Source organism: Simochromis diagramma, unplaced genomic scaffold (assembly GCF_900408965.1).
Source record: "Simochromis diagramma unplaced genomic scaffold, fSimDia1.1 OVJJ01000802.1, whole genome shotgun sequence".
Classification (NCBI taxonomy): Eukaryota; Metazoa; Chordata; class Actinopteri; order Cichliformes; family Cichlidae; genus Simochromis; species Simochromis diagramma.
In genome coordinates, this window is record NW_024387492.1 from 20050542 (window position 1) to 20075102 (window position 24561).

Here is a 24561-nt window from a genome sequence, read left to right on the forward strand (position 1 = left end):
AAAGTGGTTAGAAAACATTTTATGAAATTCACTTTCAGCGTTTTAATATGAAATAAGATTAGATAACACCTAAATACACACATTAAAAGTAAAGCTTGAAACAGAAAAACAACCAACCAATATTAAAATGATCTCATTTTATATCTAAAAGATTTTTTGTATAAAACCAGAAAGGATGAAATACTGTTGATATGCTGCTGTTGTTGATCAGTGGAGTCTGAGAGAATCAGGAAATTTTGCAACGTTTACAGTTTATTGTTTTTAGTTTATTGCAGCATCATTTTTATCTTTATCATAATGTAACATCACTCATCAGATTTAAGAAATAACTTGTTATTGTTCTAAATATTTATTGATGGTTTCTTTTATTAATTTTCTTTTTCCCTTTGTTTTTCTTTTTGACACTGCATGTATTTGTCTGAAGGTTAGTTTCTTATGTGTCTTTATGTTTTATTTGTTTGTTTGTTTCCTTTGCTCTGTTGTCCATATTGTAGTGAGCTCTGCTGCTGTTGTAACCACAGTTTGATGAAAATACGTTCTCTGGATGATGACTTTCTAACATATGAAAGGGAAAATCAGCATTCCTGTAAGAAAAAAAACTAAAGGCCATGTTCTTTTATTTAACTTTGGACACATTATAAATGCTTTGCTTCTGGAAACGAATCTAAAATGGGAAGCTTGTTTAGAATCACAGTTTGGTGCTTCACTACTAAGTATCTGATTGTCGCCCCCTGGTGCTTCGGCGGCTGAGTGCACCCATTTCTTGTGCTACGGGATGTGGAGCGTCTCTCCTACATCGGCTCTGGCAAAACTGAGCAACTTCTTCCTTCATTTCCTGGAAGGAGGAGCCATACACGAAGCAGCAGAAACCCACCAGCTACAGAGGGCTGCTAGCGGGCTAACGGCACCGTGATTCCGACCGTTAATTGGGAGTTAAGAGCCTAACTCGGATGCCTCTATGATCCAGCTAACCGTACAGCGAGATATACAGAGTTCAGTTTGCACAAGGTAAGGCGTTTGGGGGCACTAAATTAGCTAGCGTGAGGTTAGCTAACCGTGGGTAGGTGTCACGGTCACGTACACCAAACCCCATTCAAAAATCTGTCAATTTAAGGTTCGCCCTAGTCTGTTAACCCCACCATGAAGCTCATCTATAACGAGTTAGTTTAGTCGGCAGCGAGATATATTTCGATGCCGACTGATTGAAAATTTGAGAAGTTGCTCTGCAGTCGAAATAAATCCTGTTTTTGTTTTTTTACTAAAAAAAAATGTGCAATCAAAATGAAATGGATTTATTTAGGCTCGTGCTGATGTCTTAAAAGTCTAGTGGAAATTCTCCTAATTTTAAATTTGATTTTACCATTTAAATGTACTATAGATGGAGGCTGGTCTATCTCCATGTCCAATGCACATTGCCAGCTTTATGGTTGATTAATGCATATTTTTGGTGCATTTATTAATGAAATTATTTTCCATAAATTAAATGAATTTAGTGGTAGAATGATCTCCATAGAAGCAAGGCTAACTATTTGTCATCGCTACAGTGAGGAGGACGACAGGTTTATTTTTAGTTGATTAAGAAAGATGGAGACAAAATTAATGGCAGAATAAACCAAATAAAACAAGGTATCACGGATTTATGAATGGCGGGGTGTAAAATAGAAAGTAGTTCCCCATGTGCTGGGAGATTAGCAAAAGGGATTAGCGCTGCACAAGGACAAACAGACGACAACCACGCACCACTCCTTCCTTCATTACACCCTCATCTTTATCCTAACATGCCACAAAACCCATTTCTCTCAGGGGGCTGCCTGCTGTGGTTTTAAATTATGGTGGTGTAATAGTATTTAGGTTATTTTGACTCTACACATAAATGAAAAATCAGAATCCGACAAAATTCAGGTTGTTTAGATTCAGAATTGATCTAATGACCCAATTTGGAAAAAAGACCATTTTCCTCTGCACTTACTCTCTCGAGAAGACCCTGCTTCTGCAGCCTACCTGTGAGACGGTTTGATCATTTCAGGTTTGACCTTCTGAAATGTGAGGATTTTCTGGTTTTCTCTGTTGCTGTAAAATAGAATAAGCTTGGTAAGACCGAGTAAATTGAAGATCTGGGTTAAATCCCTGCCCACGTGTGTCTGTTATGTGTAATCGTGTAAAGTAAGAACAACAACAAAAGAAACTGATCATCTACATGTATTTATTTTTTGGTATTTTATCATGAATTGAAAAAAATAATAATGTTGTATTCATCTATAAATATTGGGAAGTACACAGATACAGGCAAGAATGGGGGAAATAATTTTAGGTTTCCGTTAGATATTTGATTGTCTGTGCAGTTAAAGTAATTTAAAGACCTAGAATAGGTCCCACTTGTTTAAGATCTACATTGTGTACATATAGATTGTTGTGCCCTGCATTCAACATCACAGGAACACCTTACATAATCTCTCACTAAGGGAATACTGATATTATTCCCTGTCTTGCTTCATCTCCTCAAATGTGAGGGTTATCTGGTTTTCTCCAATGTTGTAAACTAACTATTGGACGAGGCTTAGCTCTTGTCTTATTTATTAGTGTGGATACTGATTAAGCATCCACAGTATTAAGATCCTAATCTTTCTTATTAGATTTCTCTTTGTAATATTAATATTTTCTATATTTGATTAGAAGGCTGTATTCTTCCTGCCCTTAACCTCTACAGGTTTGTTTAAATATGTAAGTCAAGGCCCTGGATTAGACCTCTACTTATTCTCTTTAGACTAAGAAGATTTGAGTTTGTATTTTGATGACAACAGCAAGATGACTGAGTTTTGACATATGAATGAGAAGAAAATTTCTTTTGTCATACATAGCAGAAGTACCATTAGATGGATTCATAAATTAACAAGAATCTCAATGATTGAGCTGCTAACTTAAACAGTATCTCATGCATTGATGTTAAATACTCTGAGGTGCACAGTAACGCTCATGGTAGTGCTGGCTGTTGTCCTGTTTCTGTGAGCTGCACAGCTGTTCTTTTTTCCCCCATAGTAGAAGCTTGGATGCATTCGACCATACATAAAGACAGCTGCTCGTTTGTAGCAGCAGTTGATGTTTGAGGCTGGATTACCAACCAAGCAAATACCCTGAGGCCTTAAAGGTTTACTATATATCACTTAATTTAATTTGACATATTTTATCTACTTTAATAGCCATCATATGACCCTGATGTTAAAGGAGAGGACTGGCTCAGTTGTTTTAAGGCAGCTTTAGTTGTTGTTTCTGTAGGTCAAGTAGTGAACACCCAAAAACTTGAAAATAATGACAAACAACAGTTATTTTAAGACTCAATGCCACTGTCAGATGATTTTTTTCCCCCCTTTCAAATCTATAATCATTTAAAAGGTCAATTATCATATTTCCCTTCTCTTCTCCACCCTGTCCTGCACTCAGAAACCTAAAATGTTGAGCTTACAATCAGAAAAAACAGTGAAGAATCTTTGTTCACTTTTTGAGGAGCTTTTAATTCTGTTTGGTTTCTTTCAAGTTAGTATTGAATAATCAGTTTATTTTATATCCAGAATACTGGTTGGTTTCTTGGCTCCGTGTAGAACATGGATGTAGTCAGTGTGCCATCACCAGTCATGAGTCTTGGGCTTAGCTTTTTCACTATCTCTCTCTTGGTGTTTTGAAATCAAGAGCAAGTGAAGAGTGAGGGGCAAATCTCACTCATCAAGGGGTAGCGACGTGTGATTGAGATGTTGTTGCACAGTGTGCATATCCTGTATGTTCCTCTTTTCAAACTCTAATAATGGACATAATTGACAAAATTAACTTGATTTTATTTCAGAATAACCTGAAGCTACTGACTAAACCCGTTAGCTGAGGTTGAAGAATGAAAAAGCCAAATATTGTTTCCTTAAGTATACAAAGTAACAGTGGTGTTGTCTGTCAGTTGCTCAGCTGGTTGGTTGAGAGAGTTTGACTTGGGAAAAACAGGGGCAGAAGCAATCAGACATGATTAAGGTCCTTTACAATGACCTTAAACACACTTGAGGGCAGTAGCTCTTTTGAATTTAGCTGATTTGTCAGTTGAATCAAAATGAAAGGCTCTGCAAATTTTGAAAAGAAAAAGAAAAGTTTTCAAATTTGTTACAGACTTTAGGGTGAAGCATTTAGCTTGCTTTTGGGGCCACAATCTTCTCCATCAGCTTCCCACAACAAGATGGTCAAAGTTCAAGTTGCAATATAATAAGATGCAGTAGGCCCCAGTTGTAGACATACTGCATATAAAAGTATGCACCTTTTAAGAGCAGCTGCAGTACTGCATACCAGGAGTGTAACTGTTTATATTCAGTATTGTGTAATAATGAACTCTCTGTTACACTGAATTTCCAGCAGTGTGTCAGAGATCTGTTAAACTGTGTGGCAGGGCGACTGCTTCGATTACATAGTTATCATGTTACACACCTTTAAAAGCCACAGTTATTTTCAACAACAAAGACGTCTATTTTAAACCCAGCAGTGTTGCAGACTGTCTGAAGAGCTGCTGTCCTCACTGATCGGGGACTTTTTAGGGAGTTTTTGCTTGCAGTTCTCACATGATTCTCTTCACTTGTGGTTTTTGACAAACACTCCATTCTTAAGGAATAGAAAAGCTTAGTTCAGCTGGAGCAAAGCAGAAGTCAGATGCCTTTGTTCTTTACTAATAATAACGTTCAGAAAATGATCATTTAAGTACTCCTACATATGGATCTGTTCCTTATCTGTGCTCAAAAATTTCACCAGTAGAAATGTGCTTGTAAGTACCCTAAAAATTGAATTATGTCAATTATCAGTTATATCAGTGGTGATAAGTACTGTTAAATATGGATTTTTCATAGCCTGCTTCTGTCTCTTTAAGTTGCTGTTTTAGGCGCTGGTACATTTGTCAGTATTATTATAAATATATATTTTATTAACTGCCTTTTGGCAGAGCCTTCAGCTTGTGTGGCGAGAGCTCCCAGTTTGTATTCAGGAGACAGACACCCTCTCTACTTTTATGACTAAGCTTAAAACTTTCCTTTTTGATAAAGCGTATTGTTAGGGCTGGATCAGGTGACCCTGAATCCTCTCTTAGTTACACTGCAATAGCTCTAGACTGCTGGTGGCTTCCCATGAACAACACAGACTGTTTCTTTTTCACTCACTATGTGTTTATACATCACTCTGTATTTAATCATTAGTTATTGGCCAACCTGAGCCTGGTTCTGCTGAAGGTTTCTTTGAATTAAAAGGGTTTTTTTCTTCCCATGGTCAATAAAGTGCTGGCTCAAAGGGGGTCATACGATTATTAGAGTTTCCTGTTTTCTTTGTATTATTGTAGGATTTATTTATTGTAAATAAACAAATAGACCTGAATTGAATAGTCAGTCTAGCTCAGTTTGGATTATTAAAGTGGAAGCAGAGATTTTTGAGTGAGACAAGCAAATGTCAACAGTCCAGGACTAGAATTTATTAAAGGCACTTTAAAACTGAGAGAAACATTTTATTTGTGTAATTTGTGTTATTTTTTTTCTTGCTTTGCTTTGACAGTTTATAGCTAGTGGCAAAGAGAAGCCATTAAATTACACAATTAACATTTATGTCCTTATGACTTTCACTTTTTGGTTATTTAGGATTCAACAAGTGTCAAGTTTGTGTCTCACATTCAAAAGTGAGGGCGTGTAAAATATCTGAAAGTCCAGAATATTACACACACAGCAAACAAACAACAGCCCTTTCTTTTAATGTAAAGAAGCATATTCTGAAAGTGTGCACATTTATTAAACATTTCTTTTATAAGAATGATGAACAGCCTATGGCATCTTAAAAAGAATAATTCATCTCAGTTTTTTCCCAATACAAGGAAAAGCTGTTGTAGCAGGTCTTCTTGGGCTTATAGTCTAAGAAATGAATGTAAAATTGCAGGAAAAAGTACTGGAAGCTTTCCACACATTATCCCGTAACAAGCAGGATATTAAAAAAAAAAAATTAATTTTAAGCTGTAGAATGAGTGCACGAAATTAAAATTCTCTAACATTCAATGGTTAATCTACAGTTGAAAAAAGCAACGTAAAATTTTATTTATATAGCACCTTTCAAGAATAAAATCACAAAGTGCTTCACAGAAGCTAAAACATAAAAACAAAAATCAACCAAAAGCAAGTTTAAGAAGATCAGTTTTTAGCTGTTTTTCAAAAGACATGACGGAGTCCACAGGTCTCAGGCTCAATGGGAGAGCGTTCAAAAGTCTGGGGCCACAGTTACAAAAGCTCTGTCACCTTTTGTTTTCAACCTCGTGTGCTGGACAACCAGCAAGCCCTGATCACATGACCTCAGGGACCTGCTGGGGATGTAAAAGATCACTGATGTATGTTGGTGCTTGTCCATGCAGAGCCCTAAATATCAAAATCATAATGTTAAAACACCTCTTTTTCTGTGATTCAGTGGTTAATCTGCGACTGACTTTGTATATTGTGCCGGGCTGTGGTTAAAGGCTGTGATTACGATGGTTAAAGTGGCTTTATCGTAACCATTGAGTATGTCTGCATGTAATTCACTGAGATTTTTTTTCTCCCATGCATCATTAATCGCAGCTTTTGTCTAACAATTTTTATATGTTACAAGTACAAAAGAGCATCTTTTTAATCTCAGTTGTTTTATTGCTTATTTGCTGGATGTACTCATTTGTTAAAGGCCTAGTGTTGACCACAGAAAGAGGTTTACTGTCACAGTATAGCCGTTTGTGAAAAACCTCTGTGTGCAACTGATGGTTAAAATAAAACATTTCAATTCATTCAGATTTTTTGTGTTCAAAGTAGAAAAATAAATATTGAATGGTCGATTTGAATGTGTATACCAGCGCAATTCTAGGCACTATATGGTTGAAAATAACATTTGTTTATGGAGGTTATTTAAACATATCATGATATAAATATCGTGTATTGCGATATAGCCTAAAAAAATTGCGATATTAGATTTTCCTCATATTGCCCAGCTCTAGTTGGAATTCTGCTGCTTCACAGGGCTGTCAACCTATCTTGCTTATTTACATCTATTTGAATCTTCCCATCTCAAAAAGATAGAGGCTCTGCAGCCCTGATTAGTGGAAGGTGGTGTTGTAGGTTAATATTATTTTACACGACTAGATTCATCATCTAGCATTTCTGGCAAACAACAAACATCAAGCAGCAAGGTTTGATCCTCTAGTTGACTGTTCAGGCTCATCTCTACCACAAACCTTCTTGTGTTTTTGGCTGAAAGTGTCTCATTTTGTCAGCTAGACCTGTGTAAAACCCATTCACTTACTTTCTCTCCCTCTGATCTGACACTGTCTCAGCGAAAAGCCTCAAACAAATGGTGGTTAAACTTTGATAAATATCTTCCCTTTAAAAGGCTCATTCTCTAATGCTTGGCAGTGACTCCTTTCTCTTTCCTGTGTTTCGAGCTTTTGTACTCCTGTTGGTTCATTTTCATATTGTCGTTTCATATCGGCGAGCTCCATTTGCATACATGCTGGGCGGATTTCTAAAGTCTGCACCACAAAGACTGCAGTTGGCTAATTAACCTAATAGACCTGGCTGAGTGGGCCTCGATCGATTGCTTCGCTGCGAGTTGCAGTTTGATCAAAGCGTAGTACATTTCCTCAGAGCGGTTTGGTGATCACAAAGGATTATTTTAGGAGGAATATTGAAGGCTTGTCTGTGTAAATGCTGCCCCTCCTGCCTGCATGCCTGCCCCTTGTTTTGTGCACCATGTTTGGAGATGTATTTACATCAGCTCTCTTGGCTTCAGCAGTAACGCCATCTGGGCCTGCAGAGCTTCCATCACAGAGGAAAAATTGTCCTTTTTGAACTCTTATTTGGAGGGTTTATTTCAGTCAAAAGCCTTACTGGATTTTGTCTTTTTTTCCAGTCTCCAGTGTGCATTTTTAGCACAACCCAGTTATTATGTTATTGCTGTAGCTATCAATAGATATGTATAATATTTTGGATATTATTATTATTATTATTATTATTATTCAAATAGATTTTTCTTTAGATTAGATGCACTGTTGTCATTGTGCTTAGCACAGGTACAAAGCCACTGAGCATCATTCTGACATAAGAGCTGGGATTGTTCAGATGAGTCATGGCAACGTGGATCGCTGTGGTGATGGTGTCCTCTGTTGACCTGTTGGTGCAGTAGGCAAACTGATGGAGGTCCAAAGTGGTGGATATACAGAAAGTGGGAAAGAACACAGAAACGCTTACTTGTAAATGGAAAGTCAGACTGTAAGAAGAATTAACAAATGCTTTGTAATAAAAGGGTGATAAACAAACATACTTTGTTATGCAATATGTGAGAGTCCTCCAGCGGTACAGTCTGGCAGACAATACGGTGGTTGTCACGTGTGCTCATTATGACACTTCTGCTTATCGACTCAGGAGTTCATTCTAAGATGTATCCTTCTGTACAGATTTATTTTATACAGTGAAATATAAATGCCATTTATTTTATTCGATTTTCTTTTCTTTAATTGAATGTGTTATCAGTGTTGTCCCGCAGAGACACTCCTACCAGAGCAAGGTAATTTCCTAAATCAGCCAGCTGTGAATCCACTGAGTTGAGAGAACTTGAGTTTCACATTTATGAGCTGCAATTTTTCCAAAAATATTCGTCATACAACCAGGGCGTTTCAGAGGTTTTGTTTTGTCTGCTCTGTGTTTATATAAACTCTAAAGTGACCTAAATCTGTTGATCTGACTGAATCGGGAACCAAGTGAATAAAATATGCTACCTTTAAGTACCATCTGTTAAAATTGCAAATCCACATAAGCAGTGTGAAGCCAATTATTTTGTTCTCACATCAGGGCGCTCTTAACTATCTGGATGAGAACGCAATATCAACAAAGTTGTTTTCTCTCACTGGTTCTGAGCTAGAGTTTGAATTGAATTTGATCTTTTTCCCTCTTGTTAAATGCAAAATTAACATTAAACTGTAGATTTGATAAAAGAGGCAAAGGCTTTTCTTTGAAGGACACCCACAGAAACACAAGATGTTTTGCTTGCAGTTAAACATTTGCTTGCCATTAAATGGCACAAAATGAGGTTTAAGTGCAGTTCAGGTTCAACGTGTGAATATATTCCAGGGTTCCTGTATATGTTAAAGGCAGAGAGTCAATGTTTGCGTGTCTGATATGCAGCTCTGTTATGTCTGACCATTTCATTAGCTTTGTTTTGTTTTTCAGACCAGTGAATTAAGGGGCTGGACCAAAGCCCAGTATAACATATATAAGGATTACTTTAATCTTTGATTCATGCAAAGCTACTCTAGTCCAGGACTAAAACAGAAATAAGATATGGAGCAAGAAATAAGCATAGTAGATCCCGCTTAATTATAATCACTTCAAAAACATGTTTCAGTTTGCACAATTAAATGAGGGGAACTAGTTAATTCTTACAGACATTACTCAGAATGGTACAATATTGATAAAGTTAATATCTGAGTTCATATATTAATGGCACAGAACTTTGTAATGGTTAGATGACATAACAAAAGCCCCATTCACAAATCTGTAGTGTTAGCTGTGATCGCTCTAATTAGTAACTGTTACATATTCATCTAAATTTAATCCTTTTGCAAATCTGCCTCGTCTGTAATAAGTAGAATAAAAATCCCAAAGGCAAAGTGTGCCAGATGGAAAAATTAATCCTGTGTGAATACATCTTAGTTGTGTTTCATTTTTGTCTTAATTATTTACTGTCAAGGATTCCTTGGATTCAGGATGTAGAATTATAAGGGTTACAGTTAAACGCTTATGACAGTCGATTGGTTTGTTGCACATATCTGTGCAGTTGTCTTGCTGGCCTCTGACCAGTACGTTGTCCCTGTCTGACATGGACTTGGACGGGTAATCTGTGAGATCAGCAAAATGTAATCTTCTTTAGTCAATGACCTGGGTGGCATTATTCGTGTGGCTCAGTATGACTCAATGTGAGTGTATTTGTGTACGCGTACAGTAATCGTAGTTCATCAGAAATCCATTTTGTATGGAGTAATTGTGAAACACTAACTCTCTGCTTCTAAATACTTCTGTGATTCATTGCCTCCATAAAGGAGGCTGCTCCTACTCTCTTCTCAGTGGCTTGCATACTCAGGGTTGCTAGTATGATGTTATACCCTTTTCTCTAAACATTTCTCTGCATTTTCACTGAAGGAGGCGGAGAGGACAAAAATAACTGCATTTGCCTCGAAGATGTGCACAACAAAAGCTGTCTTAAAAAGACAGGATTTGCCCAGAAGGTGCAATAGAACTAATTACTGTCAAGTTTAAGCTGATTTGTGAAGCTTGTTGCAGAAAGTTATTTTCAAATCTAGCAATGTTACAGCAACGTCATCATTGGTGGTTAATGAAGGGTGTTTTTGGAGACGGCCATCGTGATGTGCCACGTTGGCATGTGAAGTGCAGCACTGAGCTTTTTGCTATTGTGATCTTAGCTTATTGAAACCAGAAGACATGAGGACAGGCTGAGAAATGGGAGAACTGGTCAATTGAAAGCAACTGAGACAATCTAATGCTACACAGATCCTGTGTAACATGCAACTGTACATCTGCAACTTGTGCAGTCACCGTTGCTTGTCATTAGAAAGCATACACTATATTCCCTATTTTACTTAGTCTTTAAGTAAATATGTGGCTCTTTAGCTGGTAGATGTTCCAGTATGTTCACCAGAGCTTGGCCAACTACGTCAGTTTGTCTTTTTAGTCTACATTGGGTTTTTAAAGCTGTTATTTGTTCACTGTTGGAGAAAATTGCATTTTAAGTAAGCACTGTAGTGAACCGAAACAATAAAGGTCAGACGTAAACTTGAGGTATGCTGAACAACAGTAGAGAGGCAAACAAGGAACCAGGAAGTAAGTCAAACCGAGGGTGTTATGATTGTTTTTTTGTAGCACTCTTTATTTTGTCTGGTGTGTCCTTATTTTCTTTGGTATATTAAACAGCTGATATATGTCTCCCTATTGTAGTGAAAAGTGAAAAACAGTATCTTTTTCTTTACTTCTTCTTTATTTACACCACCTCTGCCTTGGTGAACCTCACCTTCTGCACTACTTTGGTAATTAACACTGGCCTGAGTGTTTAGATTCTTTAAATAAATCATTTGAATTCTGAGCTTTTTATGTATCAGCGCCTCCTAATAAGTTTGATCTCTTTTAATTACAGAGGTGAGCCATGGCTGAACCAAACTCCTCCCGCCCCCAAAGGAAGATGTCCACCTCTGGGGAGAGTGTGTACAAGGTGCTAGGTCTGGAGAAAGGAGCGTCTGCAGAGGAAATCAAGAAAGCGTACAGGTAAGCTGGACTTTAGTTACTTCTCTTTATTAAAGTTCTTTTTGTTGTTTTGCCCATATTCTTAATTTTGGACCATTAGAGTGGCTTTGCATTAGGGCTGCCACAAACGATTATTTTGATAGTCGACTAGTCACAGATTATTTTTGCGATTAGTCAACTAATCAGGTCATGCATCCATTGGACGTAAAACCTACAGCTTATTGCACCAGCATGCATCTACTCTTATATAACTGTCATTAGCTTACACTGTGTGGTTTTTTCCCATATTACTAACATGCCAATTTGTTTGTTGTGATTTATTATCAGCCAGACTCATATTTGCTTTAAATGACAAATTTATTTAAGACGGAGTGATTCATCTAAGTCTGGGATAGTACGTGTTAACGGCCGCTTATAGATCCTACCTGCCGGATCTTCTTTTCATAGATATTGCTGTTATGACTGATGAAGCCGAGCTGGTGAGTTTCTGTGTTAACCAAGTAACGTGTTAAAGCTATAAAATGACTATTACTAAACTGTACTGTCATTAATAGTGTTGCTTTGTTAATGTTGTATGGTTGTTTTATTTTGTGTCTTTCAGTTGATTACCTGGCTTCTGTACGGTTACTGTACTGGTGTTAGTTTATGGTTGTGGAATAAACTTATAAAAGGCAGCAATCAGATGTCCGAGCCTGAGTACGACACAGTTTCATCAGTTAAAACACACCCTTACGGTGGGAGTTTGCTAAATTAAAGGTAGTTAACTTAGTAAAAACCGTACATACACCTTTAAGTGTTTTGGGTATGTGCTAACTAAAAATGAAGACTAGATGATTTTTTAATTTTTAATGAAATTTGCAGATTGTTTCTGTGAAGTTTAATAAACTCCTTGATATCTAAAATATAACGGGACACCGGAGTATATTCTCGAGCATCTCACACTTCAAATTCAAATTCAAATTTTTTTATTTGTCACGTACACAGTCATACACAGTACGATATGCAGTGAAATGCTTGGACAACTGCTCGTGACCTAAAGAAAACAAAAAGGAAAAGGCTATGAATAAGATAGGAAATAAATATGAAAAATTAAAAAAGGGTAAATTTAACTAGGAAGGAATAAAATATAAATTAAGGTTAAAAATGAAATAACTGTACAATACAAATTAGAATGAAGGGTAAATTTAACTGGGAAGAATAAGATAAATATATAAATTAAAGTTGAAAATAAAATAACTGTACAACAAAATACACAATACACAATATAGAACTATATAAGAATGTATGAAGAAATCTAAATCTAAATAAATATATACACAATAACAGCAGCTGTACAAGTATTAACCGGAAATGAAGAATATAGTGTCCAGTGTTGTGCAAAAACAAAGTCCAGAAAGTCCAGTGTGTGTAAGAACTGTATGTGTGGGTCAGTACTGTGTGGTGGTGTGATTGAGAGACCGTATCGCCTGCGGGAAGAAGCTCCTCCTCAGTCTCTCTGTGTTGGTCTTCAGGGAGCGGAATCGCTTTCCTGACCTCAACAGAGAGAACAGACTGTTGTTGGGATGGCTGAGGTCCTTCACGATCTTCCTGGCCTTGGTCCAGCACCGCCTGCTGTAGATTGAGTGCAGGTCAGGGTACAACAGGGTACATACAACTTCTGATAACCAGTTGTATGCTTGACGTTTATTCAGCTGTGTAAAAACTATAACTTTAATCTCAGCCAAACTGATTTACTCAGGAACAAATAAAATACTAAAAAAAGCCAAACAATAACATTTTAAGTTATCTAAGTGACTCATATACGTTTAACCTGAGTAGCGAAAGACGGCGGTGGGTTTGAAAATGATTTGCCGGGAGTCCGGTGTTCTCACGGGCTCTAGTGAGCATTGAACCCGGGCTAGGTATCGAGCTGGTGGGTAACAGATGTCTCTGAAAACGTCGAAGCGCTTTTGAAAATATGTGGTTTCTTGATAAACTGAGCACATATTTGAGGTTTACACAGCTACATTCTCGCCTGAAAATATGTTAAACGTTTATTTTGTGACCCAGAAAGAATAATAAGAGTAACATTAAAACTAACTAGCTTCCGCCATTGTTGGAAACTAAGCAGGGCCGCACTATAAATTCTGGGACAGAGCTTCTTCTTCAGGGTTTAACGGTTGGCATCCTTGTACATGCAGTGCTGTCATCTTCTGTTTCAGTCCGTTATTACACTCTTAAATCCTACTACTTATTCCTGCGTCTTTTGGGATCTTACAAAGCTTCAAACGACGCGTTGACTATTAAATTGGTCATCGACGATTTTGATAGTCGACGTAATCGTGACTAGTCGACTAATTGTGGCAGCCCTACTTTGCATGACTCACAAATTACAGCTCCCAAGTTTCTTTGTCTGCAAACAGAAGGTTTGAACAGCAGGTGGATTCTGTGCTACTACTCTGTTCAAATGTGTTATTTGTGTCCCTGATAGTGTTTACTCATAAGCTGCCAGATAACTAAAGTGCTGTTCAGAAACATTTCTTTACAAGTTGTCTGTTAATTCTGTCTGTAAAAGTGCAGACGACTCGCATGAAAGCATTTCAAATGATATCTGTAATGCATTTACTTAAGATTCTTCAGACACTTCAGATTCTTATAATTCAGGAAATAAATAGGGAAAGTGCAAATTGATTAGCTGCCTCAAAATCACAGTTAAAGCTTTAATTTTACTTTCATGGAACAAACAAATAATACTGCTGCTTGTTTACTTTATTGTAGTTTCATGTGTGGGATAGACTTGTGACATTATAGAGTTTTTATTTATTTATTTTTTTAACAGTTTGAAAGTTTCCAGAACCCAAGCTGACATGTTGACATTCCCCCTTCTTTGCAGTTTATAACAGTTTACAATCGTTTATAATTTCATCTGACATTTTCACTAAGGTATTTAATGTTATAGTTACGTCTACAACTATTGGATATTATGATTAGTTCCATGGTCAGGCTATTTTCATCAGTTTTAGATAGGAGTACAGTATATAGTCTACAATATAATGTGAAAAAGATTAAGCCAGTCATTAGAGTTGAACGTGGTGGAAAATAATATGGTTGTAATTTTATGTGCATGTAATTTTAAACCATGACATCCTGGGCTTGAGCCTGTGAGGGAACCATGTGATATTTCTTCCTCACTCACACTTGCAGCAGATTCTTTCTGGCACATTTGGAGCAGACGATCAATAATTTTGTTTATCTTTTCCTTTCTCTCCTGACAGAAAACTAGCACTGAAGTACCACCCGGACAAGAACCCAGACAACCCAGAGGCAGCGGAGAAGTTTAAGGAGATCAACAATGCAAACTCAATTTTAAATGATGAGAACAAGAGGAAGATTTACGACGAATATGGCTCCATGGGCCTTTATGTGTCCGAACAGTTTGGAGAGGAGAGCGTCAAGTACTACTTTCTCATGTCCAAATGGTGGTTTAAGGTTGGTGTGTTTGTGTTTTTGTGTGCAATCTCTGACTTCTAAACTGTTTTCAAACATTCTTGATATTATCCTAAAGACTTTTGTCTCAGAATATAAAGGTCCCTAATGCTTTGTAATAAAAGGGTGATAAACAGGTGCACTGGTACACATAGGCTCAATGTCCAATTAAGCCTATGTGAGAGTAAAGAAATGTATGTCCTGACTTATACGTGCTCTTCTAAGGCAGCACACATCTGTAGTTGGCTACTTCCTGTCAAATATGCAGACCTGATTCTCCCAGCATTGTCCCAACAACCCAGCCGTGTGTGAAAGTGGCTCAGCTGGATTTACTAAATATATTTGACCATTTTGGGACAAAATGGTTTATGCCTTTATTTGGTAATGTGCAGTGTACTTCAAAACAATGAGTTAATGTGTACTTAGTGGTAAATATTGTAACAGCAACATATTGTAAATGCAGTTCAAGGTCTGTGTATTAGAAGTCTGGTAGAATAAACTGACCTGCTGTTTGTGTTAAACAGGATTATTTTTGATTTTATAATAATCTGTAACCGTTAACGGAACTAATAGGTATTTTTTTAGAGCAAAGTGATCAGTTTTATAAAGGAGTTTCACACTTGACTAATTTCCCAGCACCCCGTGCTTTACCAGGCTGATTCCTGATTGGTGGCACTTTTTTTTCTTTTCTTTCTTTTTTCTTTTTTTTAATCGTGGCTACAGATCATAGTAGGCTAGATCAATCTTTGTAGCGTGAGTACAATATGAAACGTGATCTGGTGTTTTCTTGCTGGTGTGAGCTGTCACCCTCTGCGTCTGCAGAAATGTACCTTTTCCATCTGTGCCTCATAGTCAGTGTTTAGGGATGGATAACAGTACAGTGAGTGCGAACATAACTGCAGTGAATGCTGGCTTTGTGAGGCTCGTAATGTGGTTTTATAGTCACTGTGCTCAAAAGATGTTCTGTGCCTCTAAAATCCATTTAGGGAAATTACAAATTAAACATTTTTGGGGAGTGGTTTTTTTTTTTTCTTTCTTTCTTTATGTGATTGTCTTAGATGAATTATGATGGTTACACATTCATGAGTCCTGAATATGGTGACAGAAGCACTGACTGTGCAAAATGACATCTGTAATCTGTTTATAAAGGATTGGATGAAATCCTCACTGTTTGCTGTCAATAATTTGTTGGAGATTAAGATTAAAGTTCTTTTAGATCCTCTGTCACTTATGGCTAAAAATCTGTTTGCATGTTAATCCCTGTAGGGTCTGGTGCTGTGCTGTACATTATTCACTTGCTGCTGCTGTTGCTGCTGCTGCTGTTTCTGCTGCGGGAAGTGCAAACCTCCAGATGACGATGAAAACTACCAGTACGTCAACCCCGAAGACCTGGAGGCCCAGATCAAAGCAGATCAGGACGGAGGTAAGAAAAATCATAATCCAAGGTTATTTAACACTGTTACTGGTACCTTTGGAAACATCTTGCAAGTATTTAATTATAGTTCAGTTGAAACCCAAATAAGATCATTAAAAAATGATGGATTTGGTTGACATCGCAGGGTCAGTGGATTAGACTATGAAGTCTTTTTCACAAGGGCAACCACTCACCAGCCAAACCCCCACAGGCCACAGCCTCCACTGTGTGAGGTCTGTGGGCGTAGTTAGGGGGGCAGTATTTAGAAAACTAGCATGCCTCAGGAGGCAGCCACAAAGGGAATGGGCAAAGTTATTGAGGGCTGACGGGTGACAACCAACTGACGCTGTCAGCCGCTGCCAAAAGCAGACCACGCAAGACAAATGAGTGTGCACTGGTGGGCTTTTACTTCCTCTGGTGTGATTATTTGTTGGCTACAATCTCTCTTTCCATCATTTTGGCTCAAGCTGAACTAAATGATGTGAGTTTGGGATGAAATGTATAAATATTTTTCAGTTTTAATGGTTCAGATTTGTTGCACCATGAAAATTCGAGCACACTTGCTCTTCATCAGGTGTGACTTTCATTTATTTTCTCATCAGATTTGCGCTAAATTGTAATTTTTCAATTGTGATCAAGTCTGAATTGGTATTTGTGCATCCAATAGACAAAACAAAAAGTCATTTATAAAAAAAAATGTTTTACTTTCGTCATAGAGGCAAAAAACTGTAGCCACCAGTTATTAAATGTCAACCACTTTGATAAAGTCATCCAGTAAATGTTCTCAGGTAGAATATGAGCCTGAGGCTGTGTGCGTGTGATGTGGAAAGTGGAATCAGTGCTTGTACAAATTTATTCTACACAGAATCATTATGACAAACATGAAAAAATTGTCATGTCAAGTTATTTCCTGCAGATTAAGCTGCTGATGAGTTTAGTTTGTTTTATTTTTCACCCCCCTCCAGTTTAGTTGTGATCACTCTTGAAGAAATCTGTGACATGTGCTTTTCAGAAACTATTCAGAAGTGTTAATAAATGGAGTAAGACCTGAAGTAAACAGTGTGCAGAGACCAATAGTGCTGACAACTCAAGCTTTGATTAGACTCCAGCCAGCTGGAGACACTCAGGTAGTCATTGCTGGTATATTTCTTTGAAGTCTGCTTGAAATTTGCCATCTGGGGCACGTACACAGTTGGTGCATTGTAATTTAAAGTCCTGCGGGGTCACAAGAAATTGGCCAGCATACAGACATCCACACTAACCCAAGCAGGCTCACAGATGCAGAAAGTATAATCAAGGCCTCAGAAAAGAAGGGAAAAAGGCATTTAATCACATTAAGTGACGTGGCAATGCCCATTTGTAGATCTGTTTAAAAAGAAATGATGTAAATTCTACAACTATTTCTGTTGGATGTGGCTGTAGAGCACAAGAAGCTACAAACGCCTCTCCTGCGGCTCTGGCTCGTTTCATTAAAACTGTTAAACCGTTTCTTCATGATGTAGCCCTTTTCTTTCAGCAGGCCTGCTGAAATGGGGACTTTTCTGTGTACACATTTTACAGAATGACCTGTGTCTTTGGTCGACTGTGTTAAAATCTGAACGTGTGATAAAGCTTCAAAGCATAACGAATGCATAAACTGTAACATGCTGAGGTGTTTTATTTCTTTATTTATTGCTTTTAAATTGAGCTTTTCTTTAAAAAAAATATTTTACTTCTTGCTTTCTAGAGTTTAAACACTAACTTTAATAAATAAATACAAAAATCAAAGTCAGCTCTAAGGTCTCTGTTGCATCATCAGTGGATTAAACATGCTCTTATGCTTCAGGATTCGTGTTTTCATGCTCCAATCCAACAGGTAACACAGTAATCATAGGCCAGCCTACATCTAATCTGGGTCCAGAAACCCCAGAAGGAAAGAGCATGCCCATCCCCCTGCCTATGCCAATGCCGCCACCTGAGCCCCAGTCGCCAACTTCAGTCAACCCAGTAGTGGAAGATAGACCTGGGGAGAGCGTACCAGATTTAAAATGACTTGTAAGAGCCACGTCTACTGCTTTTTAAAAATTTTTTTATTTTGTTTTATTTATTTTTTTTTATGTGTCACGTTGTCATCCATCCATGTTGTCATGTAAACAAAGCCGTCTTGGCCCATCCTCACCCATCTTCACGCTCCGTGTTGCATGTCCGCTGCCTGCCTGGCAGCACGCAGCTTCTGCTTACTCACTCATCCGTTTAAAAGAAAAAACTGCTCCTGCTGTCCACTTACCATCGTCATGCACATTCACTGCATCAGTCACTGTGTTGTTCTAGTCGTCTTGTACCTGCATGTCTCTTATTCCTTACCCGTGTCACATTAGGTGCTGTCATAACGTGAGCATGGTGATGTCGTGTTGGTGGCACTTTGTACAACATTGTTGTGTGCTCATTATTTCTGCTTGTTGTCAGATGATGCGATTATGGGATATTTTTAGCATTTGTCCTGTGAAAAGGGAGGTCCAAAGTAAGTTATTCAGATGGGATGTGGAGTATTATATCACATTCACCGAAATGTGGAAGTTAACTTTGCACAGCATTACATTTGTAAGATGGGGGTAAACAAACTGATGACCCTTTTTCCCCTCTTGTAATAGCTTTGTTCCCTTTGGCTAATTTATAGCTTGCTGTTTGAAACATAAAACTAGTTATATAGATAACTTGGATATTCTTGAAGTAATTTCCAGGTCTGTTGTACGATAAGAAAGTTTTTAAAGGTAAGTTCCCCTAAAACCTACAGGTAAAATAAGAGATTTGCTTTATCTTAGAATAAGACGAGGCCTTACAATAGGGCAGAAGAGTTATACCTTATTTATTTCATGCTCTGTATGTCAATGTTTGGCTTAATTTTGAAAGTGTGCCTTTGTCTTCTACAGGAAAGTGATGGTGTGGATAAGCCTCAACTAGCAAAAGCAGGAAGGTAAGATACAAAGGATGATGATTTTAAAAGTGAAACTTGGAATATAAACAGTTGGTTTGAACATACTGAGAAAGTGGTCTGTGTAACTTAATTAGTGGTTGGGCTTTCTAACTTATGGTTGGGTTGCACAGACAAACAGCTTATTTTGTTCATTTCTCAGGGTCATTTTGATGTGGCTATTCTCAGTCATTAAATATTAACTTTTAATTCCTTGATTTACAGTACAGTGTTAAATCTACTGTGTGGGCTGTAGGCCTGCTAATGTAGATGGATACTAGTTTTCTCTTGCTTTTGAAGTCTTTTTTTTTTCCCCCCCTCAGTAAAATATTTATTGGCTCCAATTCCAACATAAACATCTCAGTTTCACATGTGTTGGCAGAGCAGTGCAGACACACCAACACAAGTATTAAATCAAATGTCCGTAACGACAAGGATACCAATACTATAACTTAATTTAAATTGAATGTCTAGAGTTAGGATAACACTTTTGGATTAGGTGGAAGCTATGCACTGCTGTTATTGGCTATGCAAATAATAGCAGTGCATTATTTGCATAGCCAGAGCGTGGTTAGGTTTACGTTGTTAGATAAGGTGTTTGTATGTGTATGTAGGACACATACAAGTGGAAAAAATAAAATAAAATATGAAAAGCTCATTCTAAGCAACCTCATAGTTGGAATTTCACTTACTTGTCTCTGCAGCAGTATGTGCTAAGGTTGGATATACAGTTGCCAAGACTGGAATAAAAGACAGAAGCTTCTTGAAGTATGATTAAAGTTGTAATTAACCTGATATAGCTGTTTTTAATCTGATTTTGACTTCCTCTTTTTCCCCCTTGAGCCTTCTGCGCCCCTCTTATGACCCAGCCACATCTGACTGCTGCCAGCGACCCAGAGAGAAACCAGCCCGCTGTCACCAGCCAACCCACAGTTCAGGCCTGATCCACCCAGACCTACCCGAGCCACCAAACAAACCCTGCCAGGTGGGCACTGAAATGCTCCCTGCTCCCTTCATGGAACTTAAAATACGGAGGAGTATTCACGCAGATTAACCTACTAGATGCTACGAGCGTCATGGAGGATAATTTCAGGCCAGCTATTAAGGCCACAAGCCATCCTCTAACAAGTCTCCTCTCTTCTTCCACCTTCACACATGTCCAGCCTGGGCTGGATGTTACCTTGATAGCAGTCCAGTTATCCAGGGCTAGGCTTAAAGTCCATCTCTTCTGGTCATTCCATTCTAACCAGTAAAGGTCTGACACTGGCCAGGAAAATTGCAAAAATGGGGACATGCTATCCAAACTGGGACTGGAACTTATTACCTTTTTTTTTTCCTGTCACAATCTTAACCGCCTCCCATCATGTTGGACTCCATTGGTCACCAGCAGGAGCACTTATTTTCTGTTTTCCCTCGTTAACCTGCCTAGGAGTTGCCCTCTGAAGAAACCCATACAGGTTGGTGGTAAATTCATTGCCACTCTTTGTGTGTTCATATCAGTGGCAAGACAAGAACTACACATTTCTTCTTCTTCGTGAACAATCGCATTTAGTTAAATGTTGCATTGTCGTCCTCTAATGTCTCAAACTAGTCCCATCGATGGTTGTGTAAGAAAAAAAATAAATAAAAAAATTAAAATAACCTTCAGAGGCGGCAGGAAGTCTAACAGATGCTTCACCGTGTAAAAAGTTTTCAATCAGGACACTGTTACATTTCATTGCTTTAACAATAAATGTCTGAGCCTAATCTTTGAGCTTCGATCAGGAGTGGACTTGACGCTTCCACCCCGGCGCGCATGCAACTTGTACGGCTGCATGCCTCTTCTTGTACAGCACTGGAACTCACCTCAAACGGCAAACATGGGACAACTGCTGAGCTTGCAGACATGCAAACTGTAAATGAACACGAGCCCTTATGACATCATGTGCCACCCTCAGCGGGGGAAAAATAAAAAGTACCCCCCCCAATAATAATCTGCCGACTGAAATGGACAATTACAGATGCCATAGTCTTTTAACTAGAAATAACTTTCTGTTAGATTTACTTATTTTTTTTATATATGTATTGCGCTTTTTTTTTTTTTTTTTTTTTTTGTGTTGCAGTCAGATTATTCGGTAGACCAAAGCCGACAGCTTCATGTAGCCCAGGCCGATAGTTTCTAGAAATGCCATTTGCTCTGTAAGCCACGGTTCAGATTGTCAAAGCTGTGTGTATATTATGCATTTCAGTCTATGCACCGTGTCAGACAGGTCTGTTGCCATACCTCTTACATTCAGAACTGCAGAAACCCTGAAAGTTACTTGATCTATGAACTCAGCTCCAGATTCACTAAGACTAGATTGCAGGGCGATCTCTTGATTTAATTGCACCACTATTACTTTCTATTTGGGGATGCTTTGGACATTTATTTGCAGCCTTTAAAAAGAGTAATGAGCAAGCAATCAACCGTCTTTACTGCAAATTTCAGGCACTCGCCCTTTAACTGCAGGACTGATCCATTCATTCCTGCATCCTTACTGATCTGTTCTTAGTTTCTGGGCAGGAAAGTCCCCCTTTATGTACTAACCTGACCCTGGCAGCGCTGTACCTTCAAGAATAATTGCAGCAGTGACTAAAAATACAAGCCCCAAATGCACTCACTGTTGTCTGTTATTTTGCAGAATCACCCAGGAATACTTTGTCCAAAGTAATTCAATGTATGAGCATGATTGATTAAATTTAACCTGAAGCATTCGGCTCTCCTCTTCATCTTCGCTCATTGTGCACACTTGGCATCGCTCTTCCTTCATGCTTTAGTGAACCTGGATCAGTGTTTGTGTTGACACACCTTGAATTGCACAATAAATACAGACACTACAGAGATTTTTGGCTTCATCAGTTTTATACACCTTCTTTGAGTCAAACGCACACTTTTCCTCTGTATTGTTTTTGGTTTCATGGTTTGTTTGTTTTTTCCTCTTTTAGATTTTAGTCACATTCTTTAATTACAGTTGGTCATTCAGTGTGTCTGCACCTTTAAAGCTGCAGCTAACATTTATTTATTGCTTTTTGCTTGCATTTAATGTGAGAAAATGGTAAGAAATATCCAACACTAGTTTCCATTATAGATTATTTCATCCAAAATCTGGAGGCAAAGACAAAGAAAAGCGCAGTTGGCAAATTGTTTCAGCTCTTAATCTGGGACACCAGAAACTTATTGAGTCACTGCTATCATTGACATGCTAATGTCTGTGTTGTCCAGCTCAAAATGTCAGTGGATCTGCTCATGACAAAGCTAATTGCTTCTAGATGGCAAATGATTTAATTGCTTTCCCTACGGGTGATTTGATAGATTTAATGCCATCTAAGGTTGAGACGTGAGGATTACTAATGATGTAATGTGATTTTGGTGAGAGTTTGAGCTGCCAGTATTTTCCATGAATCATCCACTTTGCACTGATTTATTGACTTTTCTTCCTTGACTCAAAAGCTGTAGTGGAAGACAGATGAAGCCCAATAAATAAGCAATTTACTTCAACAAAAGCTCAAAACACAGAACACATTGTGTTAAGCATTATTCTGCTACATCTCCATGGATGGATGAATAGATGGCTTTGGGCGTCTTCTAAAATGACAAATAAACCTTTTTTCGTAAAGAAGTAGTTCAACATTTTGGGAAATCTGTTTTAAAAATGTATTTGCTTCAATGCTTTCTTGCCATCAGACTGTAACTAAAAGATGGACATCGCCACCTCAGCGACAACCTTTGTGTTAATGAAGGCTTGAGCCGAGGGGTTTATCTGTTTTTGCCATTTTTATGATTTGAAACTGTGCATGATGAATGAGGGGTGGGTCTGACTAAAAAACCAATGACATTGCACAATAATAGGTTAGCAACTTGTCAATTACAAAGTAAAGCAGCCTCTGGTTTGTTAATGAGGTCACCACTTACAAACTGGATCCAAAATTAATATGTGGAACTAGCGATCGAGGCCACGTGTTTATCTGTAAACTCACAGATTAAAAGAGCGTAGAGCCATTTCCTTTAGACGTCTATACGGCGCCGTCTCGGATGGCAGCCTGTCTAGCATGCGCTCTACAGTTGAAAATTACTTTGAGCATGTACATGACAAAATAATTTCCCTCGGGATAAAGTTCTTATTCTTATACAGTTGTGAAACCAGAGTTGCTGCCCTCTGTTGGCCACTAAATGAATGACGTGTTAAGGCCCTTCACTGGCTTAATTTTGTTAGTGATTTAAAATGGTATTGATGAAACACGAAATGCACATTTCCCAAAATGTTCAACTCTTCCTTTAGTAGTGCATGCATTTTAAAATGGGGATGTAATGATTTTGAAATTGTGAGTCGAAACAGAATTTAAAATCATATACCAATATTATTACTCTGTAAGTTTATTTTGTTCTTATTTATTTGCCCCTCTCTACAAAAGAAAGGGAAAAAGAAGATAAGCAAATAAAACCCCACTAAGCTCTTTTAAGGTCTTTTTTTTTTTTTTTTTTTTTTTTTTAAAGCGATGACTCCTAAATGGCCTCTTATTTTCTGATGTTACTGATACTTGGCTTTTTTTTACTGCTTAGTCTCTAATTTAAATAAAAAACGATATTTTACTCATGTTATTTTTAGATTGTTTTAACGTTTTCAAACCTCAAGCATTGTTTACTGACATCATGTGGAAGCTGTTCAGTTGTTGTCATGTGGAGCGTTACAGTCCTGTTTAGAGTACTAATGCTAGTTGGTCTTTTTTTGTTTTGTTTTATATCTGTGCTGGCCAAAACTATAGTTGCATCTAAATTCGGCTTCTAAAACTCTTCTGTATTACCCGGTGTGTTATAATAAATGAATGCAGAGCTACGTGTACGACCATATTGTGAAAAAACAAACCACCTTTGATAAGTTTTTATCAGTCACTTCATATCTGCTGTCTTTATTCACATATCCGCTTGTTTCTGAGTGAAACCGTCTGCAGACTTGAAGGTCGTTTGATTTCATGTCATAGTTGTTTTTAATCCATAATAACATCCAAAAGTGAAACTGAGCACTTCATTTTCATTTATTTCTACATGATTAGAGTTTAAGCATGATGGTGAGCACTCAAAGTCATACTGTTTAGTTTTTTTAAACACCATAAAACAGCAAAATGATTTTTTTTTTTTTTTAATTCTTACTATTAGGCGACATGTTTTATGAAAGGATTTAACAGAATTGCTTACCCTGATGTTTGACGCTAACATGTCAGCATGCACTGTTTGTGTGGTGTCCTCGGGATTCCCATATACTTGTTTGCTATTCACCTAGGGACCATTTTTGACCCGAGGACACCACAAGGGTTACTACAACCACTGGCGTATGCTAAAAACAATTAGCATGGAGCTAATTTCTTTTTGTGGATAAGCTGAGTGGTTGAAAAAA

General features: G+C 37.8%; 1 protein-coding gene across 2 annotated transcripts; it reads left to right on the forward strand.

Moving 5' to 3' along the window:
* Positions 1 to 749: 749 nt before the first annotated feature.
* dnajc5ga (DnaJ (Hsp40) homolog, subfamily C, member 5 gamma a) lies at positions 750 to 23874 on the forward strand. Of its 2 annotated transcripts, XM_040018614.1 has the most exons (7): positions 750 to 1008; positions 11215 to 11342; positions 14576 to 14789; positions 16053 to 16209; positions 18056 to 18234; positions 19110 to 19153; positions 19994 to 23874. In XM_040018614.1, exons 2-5 carry the CDS (start codon positions 11224 to 11226, stop codon positions 18229 to 18231), a joined length of 666 nt encoding a protein of 221 aa, XP_039874548.1. In that variant the 5' UTR covers positions 750 to 1008; positions 11215 to 11223; the 3' UTR covers positions 18232 to 18234; positions 19110 to 19153; positions 19994 to 23874. The 2 variants fall into 2 exon arrangements, with proteins under 2 accessions (XP_039874548.1, XP_039874549.1); XM_040018615.1 differs by lacking the exon at positions 18056 to 18234.
* Positions 23875 to 24561: the final 687 nt, after the last annotated feature.

Excerpts from the sequence above, each read along its gene's own strand:
- dnajc5ga (XM_040018614.1), top strand. The coding sequence starts at position 11,224 with ATGGCTGAACCAAACTCCTCCCGCCCCCAAAGGAAGATGTCCACCTCT. Across the intron at positions 11,343-14,575 it reads GAAATCAAGAAAGCGTACAG|AAAACTAGCACTGAAGTACC; the intron begins GTAAGCTGGACT and ends CTCTCCTGACAG. Across the intron at positions 16,210-18,055 it reads CAAAGCAGATCAGGACGGAG|GTAACACAGTAATCATAGGC; the intron begins GTAAGAAAAATC and ends CCAATCCAACAG.